The sequence below is a fragment of the Marmota monax genome, unplaced genomic scaffold (assembly GCF_021218885.2).
Source record: "Marmota monax isolate L192 unplaced genomic scaffold, Marmota_monax_Labrador192_F-V1.1 WCK01_AAM20220418_F8-fsc00165, whole genome shotgun sequence".
In the NCBI taxonomy this organism is placed as follows: domain Eukaryota; kingdom Metazoa; phylum Chordata; class Mammalia; order Rodentia; family Sciuridae; genus Marmota; species Marmota monax.
Genome location: NW_026693851.1, coordinates 3,010,545 through 3,027,832, shown reverse-complemented (window position 1 = coordinate 3,027,832; position 17,288 = coordinate 3,010,545). Strand labels below are relative to the sequence as shown.

Genomic DNA, 17,288 nt, shown 5'->3' with positions numbered 1-17,288 from the left:
ACAGGGTGCATTGTGGATGCTGTAGCAATACTAGTTTTGTTAGAGGCAAGTCTTTACTGTTCTGCTTCACTATTTTGTCAGAAATCTTTGGAAATTTGTGAAATATTCTTCAATTCTCTTGAGAAGTCAGGATGTGCAGAGGAGGCCAGGGAGCTGATTCTTGATTGTTCAGAGACAAATGTCCTTGTTAAACAATTGGTTTAGGTGTGGTCATGTAATGTAATTCTTGCATGAGATACTAGAGAAGATGAATGTTAGGTGCTTTGTGTTAAGTGTTTTCTCATTCTTTCAAAAAATACCAAGACTTTTTTTTTAAATCATGGAATATTTTAAAAAAAAGTTAAGTTGTAGACACAATATCTTTATTTGTATGTGGTGCTGAGGATCGAACCCAGTGCCCCTCACATGCAAGGCAAGTGCTCTACCACTGAGCCACAACCCCAGCCCTACCATGGGATATTTTTAATCTTCATGAGATGTTTTCAATTATAACAGCTATGTTATAGGTCATGAGAACAGCCAATTAAGAGAACAGGTCAACCACTGTACTGATTAATGCCAGAGCAGAAAGTTGAACATATTCTTGGTTGCATTAATTGGTGCAGAGCTACCACATGAGCCAACCCTTGAAGTGCCCTGATGTGGGAAACGTACTTTGATGCAATGGTAGCCTCTTGGTATGCTACCAGGAGAGCTCTCCCAGAGGTCAGGAGGCAGAAAACTTCCATAAACCAAATTCAGATCCTCAGCTCACAGTTTGCTAAATTAACTTAAGCACACTGTGAGAAATAAGAGGAAAGAGATGGGCATATAGTGTATTTAGGATAAGGTATAGGGGGATGAGAAGGAGCATGCCTGCTAATCCTGGAGTATACAGTGTTCATATTTCCTGTTTCTCTGCTGCACCTGTCTTCCCTGCTGATAATGTGGTTATGAGGATCAGAGTTGAAGTTTGTTCAAGTCTCAAGATAGCAGGTGCCCTGAACTAGTGGCAGCCACTTATTGTATCCGAAAGACACAGGACAAGTATGCCTGCTTAGCAGCTGTAGCATGCCAATTAACCTGACAAATACTCATGAGGTTTATTTGTGATTTTTGGACAGAGATCATAAGGGACAAGAATGAATGTTAGCAGAGTGGTTTAACCAGAGTGGTTCTCCCAGTGTACAGTTAGTTATGACTGGAGACATTTTTACTGTCATGACTGGGATGTGTTGGAGCTGTACTGGTATTTAATGTGTAACAGGCAGTCTACTTCTACCCTAAATATACATATACTATAATGGTAAATGTATTGTAATGCATAAGGTAGCCTCCCAAGACAAAAAAAAATTATCTGGCCTAAATGTCAATAGGTCAGAAATTGAGAAACCCTTGGTAGCACCAATGGGTGATAGAAATAAGACCTCAAGAATATTGATTGTGCACATTTAGGGTATCCTGGGTGTTAAGTGTCTCTTGCTTATTTAGTATATCATGAACATTTATTACCTAGGTGTCTAATGGATATATTAGTTTTCTCTTGAGTATCCATTCCTTTCTGTAAATGGGTAATACATAGGAGATTTTACTGTGAAGTAATAACATCCTATGAATTCTGCCCACATCTAACAAAATTTTGCTTACTAACTACTCATCTATGCTTAAAATGTTTTAAAGGTTTTGTCTATAATTTTTATAAACTTCAAATATATTCATTAACAGAACAAAATATTTTCAAATGGAAATTCATATTATACTTGCTCTGAAATTTCTAACAAGAAGATAATAAATATCTTGATTGTTTTAGCCACTTTTAGTTATGTTTTCGGCAGCTTGAAGATTATAGCATCCTGGCTGGGTCCCATATAAAGTTAATATGAAAATATATTCCCAAGAGCAATGAAGCATGGACTTAGACTATAATTATAGGTTCCCTAAATGGTAACATAAGCATCAGATTCTAGAGCCTTATGGTGCCTGCATGAATGTAATGCATGTTTGCACATTCCGTTTATATTTCAAGCAATTGTAGGCGTGGTGCTTATCACGATGGGCCTATGTGCTCAGATATTAACTTTGTTATGATTGTGACAATTTTGGCTGAGAAACCTACAGAGTATTTGAAGAAAGATTCTTTTTAGTTGGCTCAATGACTATAAATAGAGTAACATTATAAATTTATTAACTTCATGTATTTTTATTTTTTGATGACAACTTTACTAATATTTTACTGCTTTAAAAAAATTAAAGACTTCTTATAGAAAGTGTGTCTTGCAGTACTTCTCTTAAAAGGGGAAATTTTTCACATATATGGGATTAAAGCATATTAAGGTTCTATGAATATTTAAGTTTATATAAGAAGGTATTGTTGAGAAGAGGCTTAGAAAGAAAGTAATTTTAAAATGCTTATTGTACATTCCTTTTCATTTCTTTTAATTTTCCCCTCTTTTTTGGTGTGTGATGGAAACTAGTAATCTGTCAGATAAAAGTATCACACGTAACTCATAAAGAAATGGTAAGATATGGTAGTCAATTAAAACTTTTTGATAAAAAGCTGAAGTTTGAAAAAATAAGAATAAAATGTCTTTAAAATAATGGTGTGCTGAAGCTGTGTGTAGTGCACGATGGTAACCCTAGCTACTCTAGTCTGAGGCAGGAAGGAGGACCCAAGATTCCCAGCCAACCTGGGCAACTTAGTAAGACCTCAACTCAAACTAAAAGGGTTGGGGGTATGGGTCAGTGGCAGAGCGCCCTGGGTTCAATCTCTAGTGCAAGGGGAGAAAAAAGGCGTGCTTACAGTAGTTTCCTGGAATTACTGCCTGGACCCAGGCAATCTGCTGATGAGCAACTGGATGACAGGTGGGATAGCCAGTTCAACCTCCTCTCCTTTAGACATCCTGGGTTTGTTCTTTCTGTTCCTATAATGTGTTGATTTTTGTTTTAAAATACAGTTAAAGAATTGTTAAAGCAGATGTGTGTGAACTTGATCCTGATCTTCATAGACTTTACCGGTGCTCTTTTGTCATCTTTTCTTCTTGTCATTGCAGTGATTTGTTGTCCTCGGATTACATAGAGAGGCACATCGAACATGGAGGCAAGACTGTGCAAAGCAAAGTAAGTGAATTTTCCTTCTTTTGGAGGAAATTTTGAAACTCTTCAATACACTACTGCACATGATTTCAATTTTCAGTGATACATCTAAAGGATGGTTTTGAGGTTTGAAAATATTTTATAGTTTATTAAGAAAGTTTTCACCCTTTTGAGAAAAATGAAACTTTCAGTTATTAGAAAAAAATTCTTAGCACATTATCAAAATTATTATAGTTATAGTTTGTAGGATTATGGTAGTTGCAAGTAGTTCTTTTTAGATTATGTTACAGAAAATAATTTCTGGAATTTGCTTTTAAGGTTAACTCTTGAGAATCACGTGGTGAAGGGCCGAGGTTGTGGCTCAGTAATAGAGCGATTGCCTAGCATGTGTGAGGCACTGGGTTCAATCCCCAGCACCACGTAAAAATAAAATAAAAGTATTGTGTCCATCTACAACAACAACAACAACAACAAAATCAAAGAAAAGAATCACGTGGTGAGATCTCAGGTGCAGAATAGGTGTGTGGCTTTGCATTTGTGTGTGAAAGACTTTCCCCAAGTAAAGTGTAAAATCATTAGACCTACTAGATGTTTCAGGGAATTTAAACTCCCTGAAGGTATATCTCAGGATACTGGCTATAACAGGTAAGGTCTGAAAACCTTAAAATACAAGTCGAAGCCTCTTCCAGAGGCAGAGAATGTGTTTTTCCCCAGGGTAATGATGGACTAATGGTGTACGTTAGGACATAGGAGACCAAGAGCACCCATGTGTAGAGATTCTGTTCAGTGTGAGGTTGGCCAAGTGTATATTTGTTCTAAAGTGTTCAGACATTCTATTCTACCTTATCTGATAATATATCATTTGTCCATGTTTCTTTTGCTGAATACAAATTTGTTACATCCTTATTTAGAAAACTTGTAAGTAGCGAGGTTAAATTTGTTTTCATTTTGTTGCATTTCCTTTTAGTGTTTTTTGTCTCACATATTTATATTTTTTTATAGTACTATATGTATCTATAATATTATATCTTGCTTGTTTTTTAGTAAATGCTGTAACATATTGTGAACATTTTCCTAAGTTGTTTTCATATAAAGCCTATGTTCACCATTTTCCTATTTACCTATGTTATGATAAAAAGTTTTTTATTCAAATTGAATTCTGTTATTGATAACCAAAATAAATTACATTTTTTTTTCTATTTAAGCAGTACAAGAGGAAATTGAATTTTAAATTATTTTTATATGTTAACAAGAATAATTCTTCTTTTTCGTCTTCATCTTTGTCTTCTTCTTCGTCTTCTTCTTCTTCTTTTGTGGTGCTAGGATTAGACTCAGGACCTTATACATGCCAGATAAGTACTGTACCACTGAACTATACCCTTAGCCCATGAAAACTATTATGGAAAATGTCAAACATACAGAAACTAAAATATAATGAACCCCTCTCACATCCATTTCCAGCATCAGCTGCTGTCAACATTACAATAACTTTGTGTATTTGAAAGCAAATTTCAGACATTACAACATTTTGCTAGTAAATAAGTCTCTACCTGAAATGCTTGCAATCAGAGGTGTTTCAAATTTCATGTTTCTGAACTTTGGAATATTTGCATATATTTTCCTGGTTGAGCATCTCTAACCCAAACTCCAAAATCCAAAATGTGATAAAATATGAAACTTTTTGTGCCTTGTTTTGATGATCAGGAATTTTTGGATTTGGAACATTTTGGTCATGGATTTTCAGATAAGGTATGCTCAACCTACATTATCAATACATTTCTAACTGATACAGACTTAAAAACAAAACCTGTTTATTTTTACAAGTGACCTAAATATAATAATTAGGCTAGTCCCTCCAGAAAGTTATTCCAGCTTAAGGATAATTGAATGGTTGATCTATATCACTGCCTTCCTGCAGAAAAGAATATCAGATACTTCTAGGTAGGACATAGGAGAATGGAGTAATTTTGCTTATAGTTTGAAATAAGTTACCTAGAGTTAGAGTCTCTGGTTCCTTTTGTTCTCACCCCTGTTTATTTGATTCACTTCTCTTGTTTGTATGACACTGTTTTTCTAAATGCGGTTATCTCTTCTTGCTTTGTTGAAGAGGAGAAAAACCAGGCAGTTTCCTATCCATTTCTATCTATGTCTGTCAGGGGAGTGGTGGAATGCAAGTATGAGCACGTAGGGTGGATCCAACAAACAGCTGTCTGCCTTCCTTACTGTAATATCCTTTTTAGGATATTACCCTGCTGTGAGGTTGTAAGCCTCCATGAGTATACATACATACAATCCAAAAAGCACTGACTTTATTGCACAGTCTGCTGATTTTGCAGCCTGAGAATTGCATTTTCTTTGTTGATGGTTTTCTCCACCCTTTAGCCTATCAAATCAGAAAAATAGTAAATAGGAACTTCATCCAAACCCTTGTGCCAGAGGATATTTCTCCCTTTAAGAAAACAACTTTGATTTCACCCATCACCTCCATGTGTTTCCAGTCCATTTAAAAATCTCACTCAAAAATTTCCCCTGGGTTTTTTCCAGGAACATATTGAAAGTGTTCAATCCTGCTCATAAAATCCAAAGCCAGTAGTCAATTACTTCCCTGCTGGTCTCCTCAGGTCGTGCCCTCTGTTCTTAGTTCTCTAGGATGTTTCCTTTTTTTGTGGAATCTGGTTGAGTTCTCCTTTTTTGTTAATAACTCAGAATTCTCTTAAACTTTTCTTTTCATTATTTACTATAGGTCAAACAAAATTGTAACATTTCATACTTTTTTGTTTTCTTTCTCTCTACTGCCTTTTTAAAAAGAAAGCCTTAATTTTTCTACCTTTTCTTTGCTTTCTGTCTTAGTTTGCTATGGTTGCCATAATAGAACAATAGGAATCTATTATCTCATAATTTTGGAGGTGAGAAGTCTGAGATCAATGTGTCCAGGGTTTATTCTGGACTTGTGCATTGTCTTCTCCTATGTCTTTTTATGGTTCTGGGGGTTAGGACTTCAACATAGGAATTGGAGGGGGAATATAATTTAGCTCACAGAACCTTCCTTAAGAGACTTACAATTTTTGTTGTGTTTTTCTTTTTTGTCTCCATTGTTGTTTGTTTTTTAAAGTTGACATTTGTCTTAGGACTGAGGTAAATGAAAAAGGGTATATGAAATGAAAGCTAAATTCAGAATTTTTTTGTGTGTGTTGGTTGTCATAAACATGGACATATATATCTTGAAGAAGCAAAATTATAGTCAAAATCATCATGCCAGATTTAAACAGTGGCCAGAAGCCAGTATATTAAATGGTTTTTTTCAAGTGCCATAGAATTTTTGTGAAAACTCCACAAAGCACTGACTTTATTGCACAGATGCAGTGCATTTGATTTAAGGGTGTGAGTGTGAATGTGGGGAAAGAAATACATTAGCATGAAAAAAAATATGTAATAGCTGCTTTGATGAATCTTTCAGATTATAGTTTTATTTTAAAAATATTTTCAGTTGTAAAAATATAACACCAACACAGAAATTCATGTCAAACAATGTATGGGTTGATTAATTAAAAGTACGCACCTTTACATCCTCTGTCCAGTTCAAGCCATAGAGCTGCTTCATATACCCAAGCCCTGCACCTCTGGTGACACTTGCAAACACCAATCTGATTTTATGAGTATCCCTTCCTATATAGTTTTATCATTGAGGTATGCATCTTTTTAATTTAGTTTTGCCTGTTGAGGTTTTATAAAATAGATTTTAAAATTTATCTTTCTTTTTTGTAATTTATTTGCTGAAGAAACCAGATTGTTTATCCTATGCAGTTTCCCAAAGTCTAGATATTTAGGGTTGATTTCACTTTTATATTTAGAGTAAAATGAAATACATTTCAGTGATTGTTCCCTGGCCCATGTTGTCCCATCCTCCCAGATATCATATTTGCCCAATCTCCTGTTTGTGGGATGTTTATATATGGAAAAGATACTGTAATGCCCCAGTGTTCTATTTAAAGGACAATCTGTATTGTCATTCTTTTTTTTTTAATTTCCGTATTATCATTTTATTTATTTATTTATTTATTTTTAATTAATTTTTAAAAATTTATATATGATAAATTGTATCATATATAAAAATTTATATATGATAAATTGTATGCACAGTATATTTACACCAATTCTTGTCTTTAAACATGTACTTTGGATAATAATGTCCATCACATTCCACCATCATTAATAACCCCATGCTCCCTCCCTTTCCTTCCCACCTCTCTGTATACATACATACAATCCACAAAGCACTGACTTTATTGCACATTCTGCTGATTTTGCAGCCTAAGAATTGCATTTTCTTTGTTGATGGTTTCTGCACCCTTTAGCCTATCAAGTCAGGGAAATAGTAAATAGGAACTTCATCCAAACTCTTGTGCCAGAGGATATTTCTCCCTTTAAGAAAACAACTTTGATTGGATTATAGTTTGATTAGAGTTCTCTGTCCCTCCCATGCCCGCTCTCTCTATCCCACTATAATCAGCCTCCTTATATTATAGAAAACATTCAGCATTTGTTTTTTTGGGATTGGCTAATTTCATTTAGCATTATCTTCTCTAACTCCATCCATTTACCTTCAAATGCCATGATTTTATTTTCTTTTATTGCTGAGTAATATTCCATTGTGTATTGTATTAGCATTCTTAATGATAACAAAGGATATATAAGCTTTAGATTATGATTTGCAGCCTATTTTTTTAAACGTTTATTTTTTAGTTGTAGGTGGACACAATACCTTAATTTTATTTTTATGTGGTGCTGAGGATCAAACCCAGTGCCTCATGCATGCTAGGTGAGCGCTCTTCCTCTGAGCCACAACTCCAGCCCTGATTTGCTGCCTATTTTAATGTATCCATGTCAGTTTCACTGACGTATTTGCAAATTTAGAAACTTAGGACTCAAGGGGTTAACAACAATTTGTATTATCTACAGGGTTTTATGTTTCATTGGTCAGATAGGTACGCATAATACTGATTAAAAAGTTTTATTAAAACTTTTATTTAAAAAAAAATTCTCCCAAGCTTACAAAGATAGTCTTTATTTATAAAGAAGATAGATACTATTTGTTCCTTTATTAAGGCATATTCATAATCTCATCTTTCATTTATATTTGTTTCACATTCACTCAAAAAATAAGTTCTAAATTTACCCTTCTATTTAGGGAGAAGTATTATGTGTTTAATAAGGACTTTAAAAAGAATTAACTAACCCTAACCCTTAACTAATAAAAAGCCTTAACTAATCAGAATCCTTTGGGAATATAGTTTTATTTTGATTGTGGACATCTGTGGCTCTAGATTTATAAGACAAAGGAAACTGGAATTGGTGAATAGTGGCAACTGAGCCTAAAGCATGCAGTTTTCTGTTTCATATTTAGCTAGTTTTTATGTCTAACAACTGAAAGCTGCCAGTATTCTGGTTATTTGAGAAATTTGAAATTTCCAGTTATATAGGCTTGGTATTATAATACTACTACTAATAACAAATGACATTTATTACTGAACAATGTGGTAGGCATATCTGTATTCCAACCTCAGAACGATCTGTGATTATAAATGTAACTATTACCCTACTTTACAGAAACCAGGGCATAGAGAAGTCACATAGCTTACAGAAAGCAAAGCAGTAAGTAAGTAGTGGAGCTGTATTTTGAATCTTAGATCACCTAACTCCAGAGCTACATTACATAAAATAGGATAGTTGTACAAGTTGAAATGTATTTTACTTGTCGCTTCCTTCCTTCTCTGCCTTCCTTTCTCCTTTTTTTCCCCTTATTTCCTCCTTCCTCTCCCTCCCTCTCTCCCTCCTTTCTTCCTTCCTTTTTTTCCATATTAGGAATCAAACCTAGGTTCTCATATGTGCTAGACAAGCCCTCTACCATTTAGTTACATCCTGAGCCCTTTCTTTTCTTTTCCTCCCTCCCTCTCTTTCTTTCTCTTCTTTTTCTTTTTTTCTTAAATATAAGAAGATAGCTCTAGCTAAGTTCTGGAGGCTGGCCTAAAACTTGCCATCCTCCTGCCTTAGCCTCCCAAGTATCTGGGATACAGGTGTGTGCCACCACTACAGTTGCTATTTATTGTTTTTGTATACCCATCTAACTCATTTTGGATATTCCCAGTAATTACTTCTTTATAGCCTTTAATTCTAAGACTGAACAGTCTGTTTAAAGACCCTTCAGGTATATCTCTCAGATTTGATTATGCATTAGGTAATTTTTCTGTAAAGTCAGTTGCTTTGGGGAAAAATGATAAAGACAAACTCCCATGCAAAGCCTGTTGTTTTCACTGAATGAACATCGTGGGGAAATGGCCTTAGTTTTAGAAGGCTGGGAGAGAAATGGTAAATTCTTTTCATATGCTAAGAACATTCATTGATGGGGAGGGAGCATATTTTCTGGGGGTCAAAAAGTAAAACTCGATGTCATTGTAAAGACATGATTTATTATGTCACCAATGAGAGATCATTTCCAGTCATCAATATTATTAGTTTTGATAATATTTTTGTTAAATTATTTGATCTCTGATAATATCAAAAGTAATGGCCACTGAGTGCCTATTTTTATTAGTTTGAATTGTTTCTAAACTACTATACATGAACATTCCAGCTTGTCTCTGGATTAGGGTATATCTTAAGGTTGAGTGTATAGAGACACTCATTACATAATACTGACTTTGGCCTGGCCAATGACTGGTTACTCCATCATTTGATTGCAGTGCACTCAGGAATCATTGTCTCAGAATCTTAATTGTGTTCATAGTGGCAGTAGAAAGATGGATAAGAATCTGAGTGTGGGTCAAGGTTGAAGTCTGGAAATGGGTTAAGGAATTGAAGAGAATGATGAGTGTTGGGGAGCAGGTGTCAGAGGAGAAAGTGTCTACTTAGGGGTGAGAGAGGTTATTGTGACTCCAGGGAAACCTTTTGTTCTAATAAAATGTAGTGTAATTGACATTAAAATATTTTGAACGGAACTGAAATGGCCACTGTCATTTCTGGAAACAGAGTAATAGGGCAGTTGATTTAGAAGCAAGGAGGAAGCTTGAGTTTTTCTGCAGAAAGGTTTTTGTCCTGCTGCTCACATCTATCTTCCTCCCCTGGGGCTGCAGTACCATGAAAGATTTCTAACTTAGCACAACACCATCTCCTGGCTGGCTCCTCTGCTTCCAATGGTGTTTCCAAATCCCCTTTGAACTTATATCTAAAGTCAGATTTCTTCCTTCTTAAAAAAGTGATGCCCTTTTAAAATTTTGCCTTCATCTTTTTGTTTTCCACAATAAATGTGCCAATGACAGAAAAAACAATACTATAGAATATGAATGTAAGAAATCACTTAGAAAACTTTAAATATGTGACTTTCAAAACAATAAATAGTTCAGCAACTTTGTAGTTCCTATAAACCTCAGTGAATTGATATAAAATTTCTTGTGATCTCTAAACATACTCAAGATTTCTCTTGTCTTCTAGATTTTTCTACAAGGAACACTCAGATAATTCAAAAAGGGTACTATGTGTTAAAGAAATAATGTTTCTTAATATGTTTTTTAAGATGTTTTATGTGTTAAAAACACCACAAATAATTATATGTTTGATATAATGTTGTGGATGCCTTTCTTAAGTAACAAATGTTTTCAGTTGGTCATTTGTGATAGAATTTATGTAAGATGTAGGTTAGAGACTGCACTCTGCATTTTGCTTCAATTTTAAAATAATAAGACCTTTCCTTAACATATCCTTTTATGAAACAGATTTTTCTCAAATTCCATTTCATATATATGAATAGTACAGAAATGCTTGAAATGTTTCCTTTTTTGGCCACACAAATACAGAATTAGCTATTAAACTGTCAAAATTGTCTCATATATATTTATATTAATTACAGCAGAAAAGATGAACAGAGTTAGTCTGCTTTTGTTTATCCTGGATATTGAGTTTCCTTATTGATTCTCAAAACTGCATTACTATACAGAATCTTTCTATAAAACAAGACAAGTAAGTGATTAAGAAGAAAAGAAAAACCAGGCTTTGATGTGCAGTAAATTTTGCTGCATACATTAAAACAGAGCCATCTATACCATTGCATCAGCAATCAGTCTTCTAACGTAGAGACCTGACCTTTTTTCAAGTAGCATTTTAGGTTATCTTTTTGTTTTGTAGGCTGCCTTTGAGATGAAATGCAAGCAGTAGTCACTGTTGCCAAGTAATCTATACTAAAGCTTTTTCTGTCTCATTTTTCCTATTTTAATTTTTTTTAGAACAACTCAGCAGCAGCATTTTTCTTCCAAGATGGCTTTCTTATTTACAACTTTACCTTACATTTGAGAAGGATGCTTTCTATCTTGAGTTCTCACTACAGTAGCTTTTCCAAGAGACTCTTGGATAATACTTAGTCACCTAGACAGGAGTTGAGTCACGTGGCCTGGGAAGATGATTTTAGAAAGGATTTTTTTAAAACAGATCTATTTATAGAAGTTGTCACTTAAGCTTCTAATTTTATCATTAAATTTCTAATCCAAGTTTCAAGCATTTTCCTTGGCTCCAGGGAGATGGGGAGGCCTCTATCCAAGTAGAGAAACTCAGTGATGTGCATTTTAAGGCTGGCTGATAGGCAGAGTGTCCATTGAAGACCCTCAGTTAGTCCTTGAAGGGTCTCCTGCTGCCATGGTAACCGGGATTTTTCTTTGAAACAGCTTTATTTAGATATACGCACCATAAACTGAGGTGGCTTTTGGTCTCCGTTTTCTCAGTTACAGGAACATAGATTCTTTAACAAAGTGTGTAAATAAAGTTGTTTAAGTGATCCCAAGTGATGAATGAAGCAGTGCGAGGGATGTTTGGCAGATCTGTATGTTTGATTCTGTATTTTTTTATTGCTGCACTTTCTGTGAGATTTAGGTTAATGGCTCTCACCACTGAGCATGAACCCTGAGAGCAGAACCTCTGATGCAGGATAAAGGGGAACTTCAGGAGCAGGTGGTACAGGATGTGGCATTGCATATCTAGGTTCCTCACCTAAGTTCTCTTTCCCAGGAGAGAAAACTTGAGATGGCATATCTATGCACATGGTTTATTTTTCACTAATAAAATCATGTTAACCACTAATAAACAAGTTTTAAAATTAGATGACTTGGAAAAATTTCTTTTCAAGTCCATTTCTTTGAAATAGTTTAACCCTGATTTAATGCCTGTAGATTATTAGTAAAACTAGAATGATTTAAAAATATGTATTTGTCAACATATCTACTTTATACATGAAAAATTTATTAACTATGCTAGACTAGCTCTAAATTTTATTATATTTTAATTACTTCATTAGCCTCTAACTACTGTCATAAAGTGATTTTTTCTTCAGCATATGAAGATCCTACATAAATGAGATATAGACTTTTATATATATATATATATATAGATAGATAGATAGATAGATAGAGAGAGAGAGAGACATGCATGTATATACATATGTACACACATATATATACACACATAAAGTATATTTAATCTTATGGTAATTTAATATGAAATTATGAAATTTTGAGGATGGTCGAGGAATTCAATTCCAGGATCATCTTATTTAGAGATGACCATGTAATTGCAAATAGGGCTAGCACAGGAAACCTTGTGCTTTGTGTCCTGTGGTTTAAGTTTCTGCTCATTTTTAAATACTTTCATTTAAAATAGTGAATTTCAACATAAGGAGGACTCAATTTCCTGTTACTAGTGCAAAAGCCATGATATTTTCATAGAAGTGTTTTAAATTCTGAATAAAAGTCTAGCTAGAAAAACCATATTTTTATGGTTAGTGTGTGAGAGTCCCAGGGAGAGTCATAATTGCCACATAGTCCTGCCTTTTCTTTTGCTGTCTATGAACACAGTCTCTGTGAGTAAGTCTTACCTTAGGGGCACATAACTGCTGTGCTGCTACTGGTTTAATGCTAGTTGCTTGGAAGAGTTAATCTCTTCTTACAAATCCAAACCCATTTTCCTTCCTTAAGGCATATTTTCTCCAGTGAATGAAAGACTCATCTTAATGGTAATAAAAAGAATGTAATGACTTGCTGTATTTCTGAAGTACATCATTCCAGAAATTTTGTATTTTTACAAATTGATAAATAGTATATCCCTGTAGTGCCTATTTTTATTACTAGGGATTTCCCCTTGACACACTCTTGACCTCCTAGAATCATGTGATATCCTGATAGGATCAATATCAATAACTGCACTGAAGAATAATAAAAGTACTTGTAGTAGTTGGAGCAATAACAAACACACATAAGGTGCTTACTGTGTGCCAGGCACTAATCTAAGTGTTTCACCTAAGTTAAATTGCTTAAACCCCCAGGAAGTTGATGCTAGAATTTGTTCTGTTATCCATTATAATGTACCTCTATGGAAAAAAAAATTATAATAGCAAAGGAATTAGAATGCTAGTATTTTAACAACAGCACCCACAGAAGTTGCCATTTGAAATTACATCTCCTTTAGCAGTTGTTTTTAGTAAGTCATAAATTGAAGGTGTGATTGGTTCAGATGAGTCTCATTTATTCCAATGTAAAATTTCCATTATTCCAAACAGGACCAAATGCCTTCTAAAGATGCCCTGTTTTTTTCATCTATTTACTGTTCGGTTTATTTTTAGTCCTTTGTTCTCCGTGGGAATTGGATTGTGCATTGTGCATTACAGGGGAGCCCCATGGCTTCTAAACTATTACTGTTTGAAATATGTTGCTCTCTTACATATGGCAAGCATATGGCTCAGTTCTTATGCCTATCTGATGCCTATGTATACATTTATCTGCATCTGGAGAAAATGTGTAGTTTTATGGGCAATAGTAACTAAACCAAAAGGTGGAATCATCCTGCTAGAAGACTAAAAGATATTTGGTTACATTCTTGCCAAGGTGCTTTAAAATGCCCATCCCCCTACTTCCTGTTCCCTTTCATCCCCTCCCTTGCCTTTCTCAACACTCTCTATATAGGAAGGGAATATAAGAGCTACAAAAATCTTATAAACAAACTGAGCAAATGTTTGTTTCCTCCTCACTTGTAGCATTAGTTATTCTAGGTATGTCACCTAACTTTACTTTTTGTCCACCACTAGGCATCTGTGAATTTACAGTCTCCCTGATGAGCTTGCTGGTGTGTGCATTTTCCCCCTGGCAGGCTCAGGCAGACATATGCTCCTCTGCCATCTTGTAATCAGTGTGGTTTCAGGAAGGTCTCATATTTCATTATTTAATTCTTTTTGCATTATAGGAAAAAAAATTCTTTGGGGATTAAGTAAATTTTGCTTTCTCTTGGGACCGAAGCAAGGTTGCTCAAGGTCCATCATCATGTATAATGCATCAGCTGCCCTAATGGCATTGTGAAGATTCCAAGTGGTCTTAACTCTGTAGCCTGCAGAAAATATATTGGCCCATTACCAGTTGATACAGGTCAGGCATCCTAGGGCTAGGAGTAAGGAAAAATGAAAAGTGACAGCTGCTGTCAGCATGGGTTCTGTTCCTAAGCTCCATTTGTAACCTATCGAGTAGAAAGGCCCTTTTTTTTCTTTCTGGTATAAGATTTTTACCCCCAATTAAGTTTCAAAGTTATTTCATCTATTAATACTCAAGATGTTATCTATAGAATTAAAAGACATTTTCAGCTACAAGTTTTTTAAAAAATTGAAGTGGCACTAATGGTATTTCTATATATAGAACTGATTATAATAGAGTATATTTTCTATTGTAATTCTAATTATCAAATCAGCTTTTTCATTACATAATGTCTTTGCAAGTCTACTACTGCAATTTCTTTTTAAAATCAGGGTGAACTGTATTTATAACTGAACAGCAAGTTGTAGAGTGTTGTTTTAGATAAGTTTTAACTGGTTTAAAACAAACAAACAAAAAAACCAGCTTATTCCTTTGGTGTTATCCTAAACTACAGTTATCTTCTTGTTTATTGATAAAAATTCTTGCTTTCCAGTGAATAAGTAGCTACTATAAAAATAAGAGCAGGTAGTAAAGGCCAGAGAATAAGTATCCTTGATATATTGAGTGGTTTGAGTGTTTATTGCCATTTTATGTGTGGGATGGTAATTGATCAGGGCTACATTTGGCATTTTATTATAGCAGTCTTTTCTTTGCACCTATGAGTCTTGTCTTTGTACCTACGGAGGTATATGCAGGTGGGCTTGATTATCTCCCACCTTTAGAGGAAACTCCTAAAAACTCAGGCGTATGGAGTTTAAATGTATAGAAATCTATCAGTAGTGATTTGTGGCAGAATAAAAACAAGCCAATACTTTCAGATACATTATTTGTGTTTTCCACCCTCATTCATTCAGTAAATATGATCTGAATGCTTGCCATAGGCCAGGCATGGGGATATAGGTGCTAAGAATAGATGATGCAAATTTTGCTTTCCTGAAACTTGTCTATTAGGAGTGGCACACATAGTACAAATAATTGCCAAAAAGTCTTATAAATTACAGAAATAATAAGTGCCCCAAAGAGAAATACACATTGCTCTGAGAGCATCTGATGGAAAACCTGACCTATTCTGGTTGGTCAGAGAAGTCATGCCAGTCCCCTGGTACTGGGAATGGAACTTTGGGCTTTGTGTACACTCAGCACATGCTCTACCACTGAGCTACATACATTTCCCTGTTCCGAAGACATTCTTGATGAAATAATATTAACTCTGAAGTTTGAAAGGTAAGTAATGGGCAGGTGAAATTGGAGTGGAACAATTTCTCAGGCAGTGGAACTAGCATGTGCAAAGGCCCAGAGGCCTTACTGCTGGATCTTGGTGCAGGAAAACAACAGGAAGAAACCAGAGAAGGTGGAGAGTCAGAGGTGGATCAAGTGATGCAGAGGAGGAAGGATAAAAGTAGGAATGCCGTGGTGCAGCCTGAAGGATTAAAACTGTTCATGCCTGTGGACTGCACATTGGCTCTCTTCTTTGTTTTCTCTTCTCTCAATAGTCTGAAAATCTGGAAATGTGTCTGTGACTGTGTCTAGAAGGTAGAGAGCTTGCCTTGTGGTTCTGAGGGGGGTCATAGATATTCCACATGGCAGTTAGAGTTTCAGGCTGAGTATGTGTCATCTCCTTAAGACTGTGCTACATAGCTCATTGAGATAAAATAAATAAAGGGCTTCTTGAGAAGCATGAACAGATGGGACCAATCACTTCTTTTGTTTCTAAGTCTAGGACAAATCTATAGTTTGGAGGCAATAAAGCTTAGATCTAGACCAAGAATATTGTTAGGGCTCAATAGACCTAAATTCAGTCCTGACTTTGCCAGTTTGTGTTAGTGTGGCCTTAGACAATTTATTTATGCCTCCTATGTTTCAATTTCCTCCTCTAATAAGGAAGCAAAACAAACACATAGCCAGAGCTTGGGTGTGGGAAGTGCTCCATAAATATCACTTCTGATACTTTTAGTGTGGTAAAGTGGCAACTTGAAAAGAATTTCTGGCTAAGTCTTTGGTGGCTTCTGTCAGTTTTTACTGCTAACTTCTGAATCTGCTCATGGCACGGGGGATATGTCAGGATCATCAACAGCGTCCCTCACTCTCCACTTCATAACAGGACAGACAGTCTTCTGTGCCCTTAGACTATAAATTGCTTAAGATGTTACTCCAAGAGAAGCTTATACTATATGCATATTCAGTATTTAGCAGGATGTGTGTACCTAGAAGATAATAAATATTCTATTGAATGAAAAAAGTAAGTGAATGAATGAATTCAAGCATTAGTAAGTTGGGTTATTTCTCCTGTTCACCCAACAATGTGTCAATGTGCGGGGAATGTCCAGTTTGGACAGGTCTGGGAGGATATTTTATTTCCTTTGCAATGATTAAAAAAGGATAGTGATTTAAACAGGAAAAATAAAAACCAAATAGTGATCCTTATGCTCACCTTATCCTTATGCTAAATTATCTTCTGTATGGAAACTCATATTTATGTTTCTTTCCCTCTTAAGGTACTTTAGAGCCACTTTTAAATCAATGTTAATTCAAGTAATAAAGTACCAGCAATTTACTTTATTTATTTATTTACATGTGGTGCTGAGGCAAGTGCTCTACCACTGAGCTACAGTCCCAGCCCCGTAATTTACCTTTATATATATATATATATATATATATATATATATATATATATATATATATAATTTTAGTTGTAGGTGGAGACAATATCTTGATTTATTT

The 17,288-nt window shown here is 35.0% G+C and overlaps 1 protein-coding gene and 1 pseudogene across 12 annotated transcripts in view; one reads left to right on the top strand and one right to left on the bottom strand.

Moving 5' to 3' along the window:
* The window catches only part of LOC124105331 (proteasome maturation protein-like), a 60,149-nt pseudogene extending 57,271 nt beyond the window's left edge, over positions 1-2,878 (bottom strand).
* The window catches only part of Adam22 (ADAM metallopeptidase domain 22), a 222,258-nt gene that overhangs the window by 96,356 nt on the left and 108,614 nt on the right, over positions 1-17,288 (top strand). For all 12 annotated transcript variants that reach the window (XM_046462449.2, XM_058585035.1, XM_046462443.2 and 9 more), the window contains exon 4: positions 3,030-3,096. In XM_046462449.2, coding sequence (XP_046318405.1) covers positions 3,030-3,096 — 67 coding nt within the window. The remainder of the gene's footprint in view (positions 1-3,029; positions 3,097-17,288) is intronic.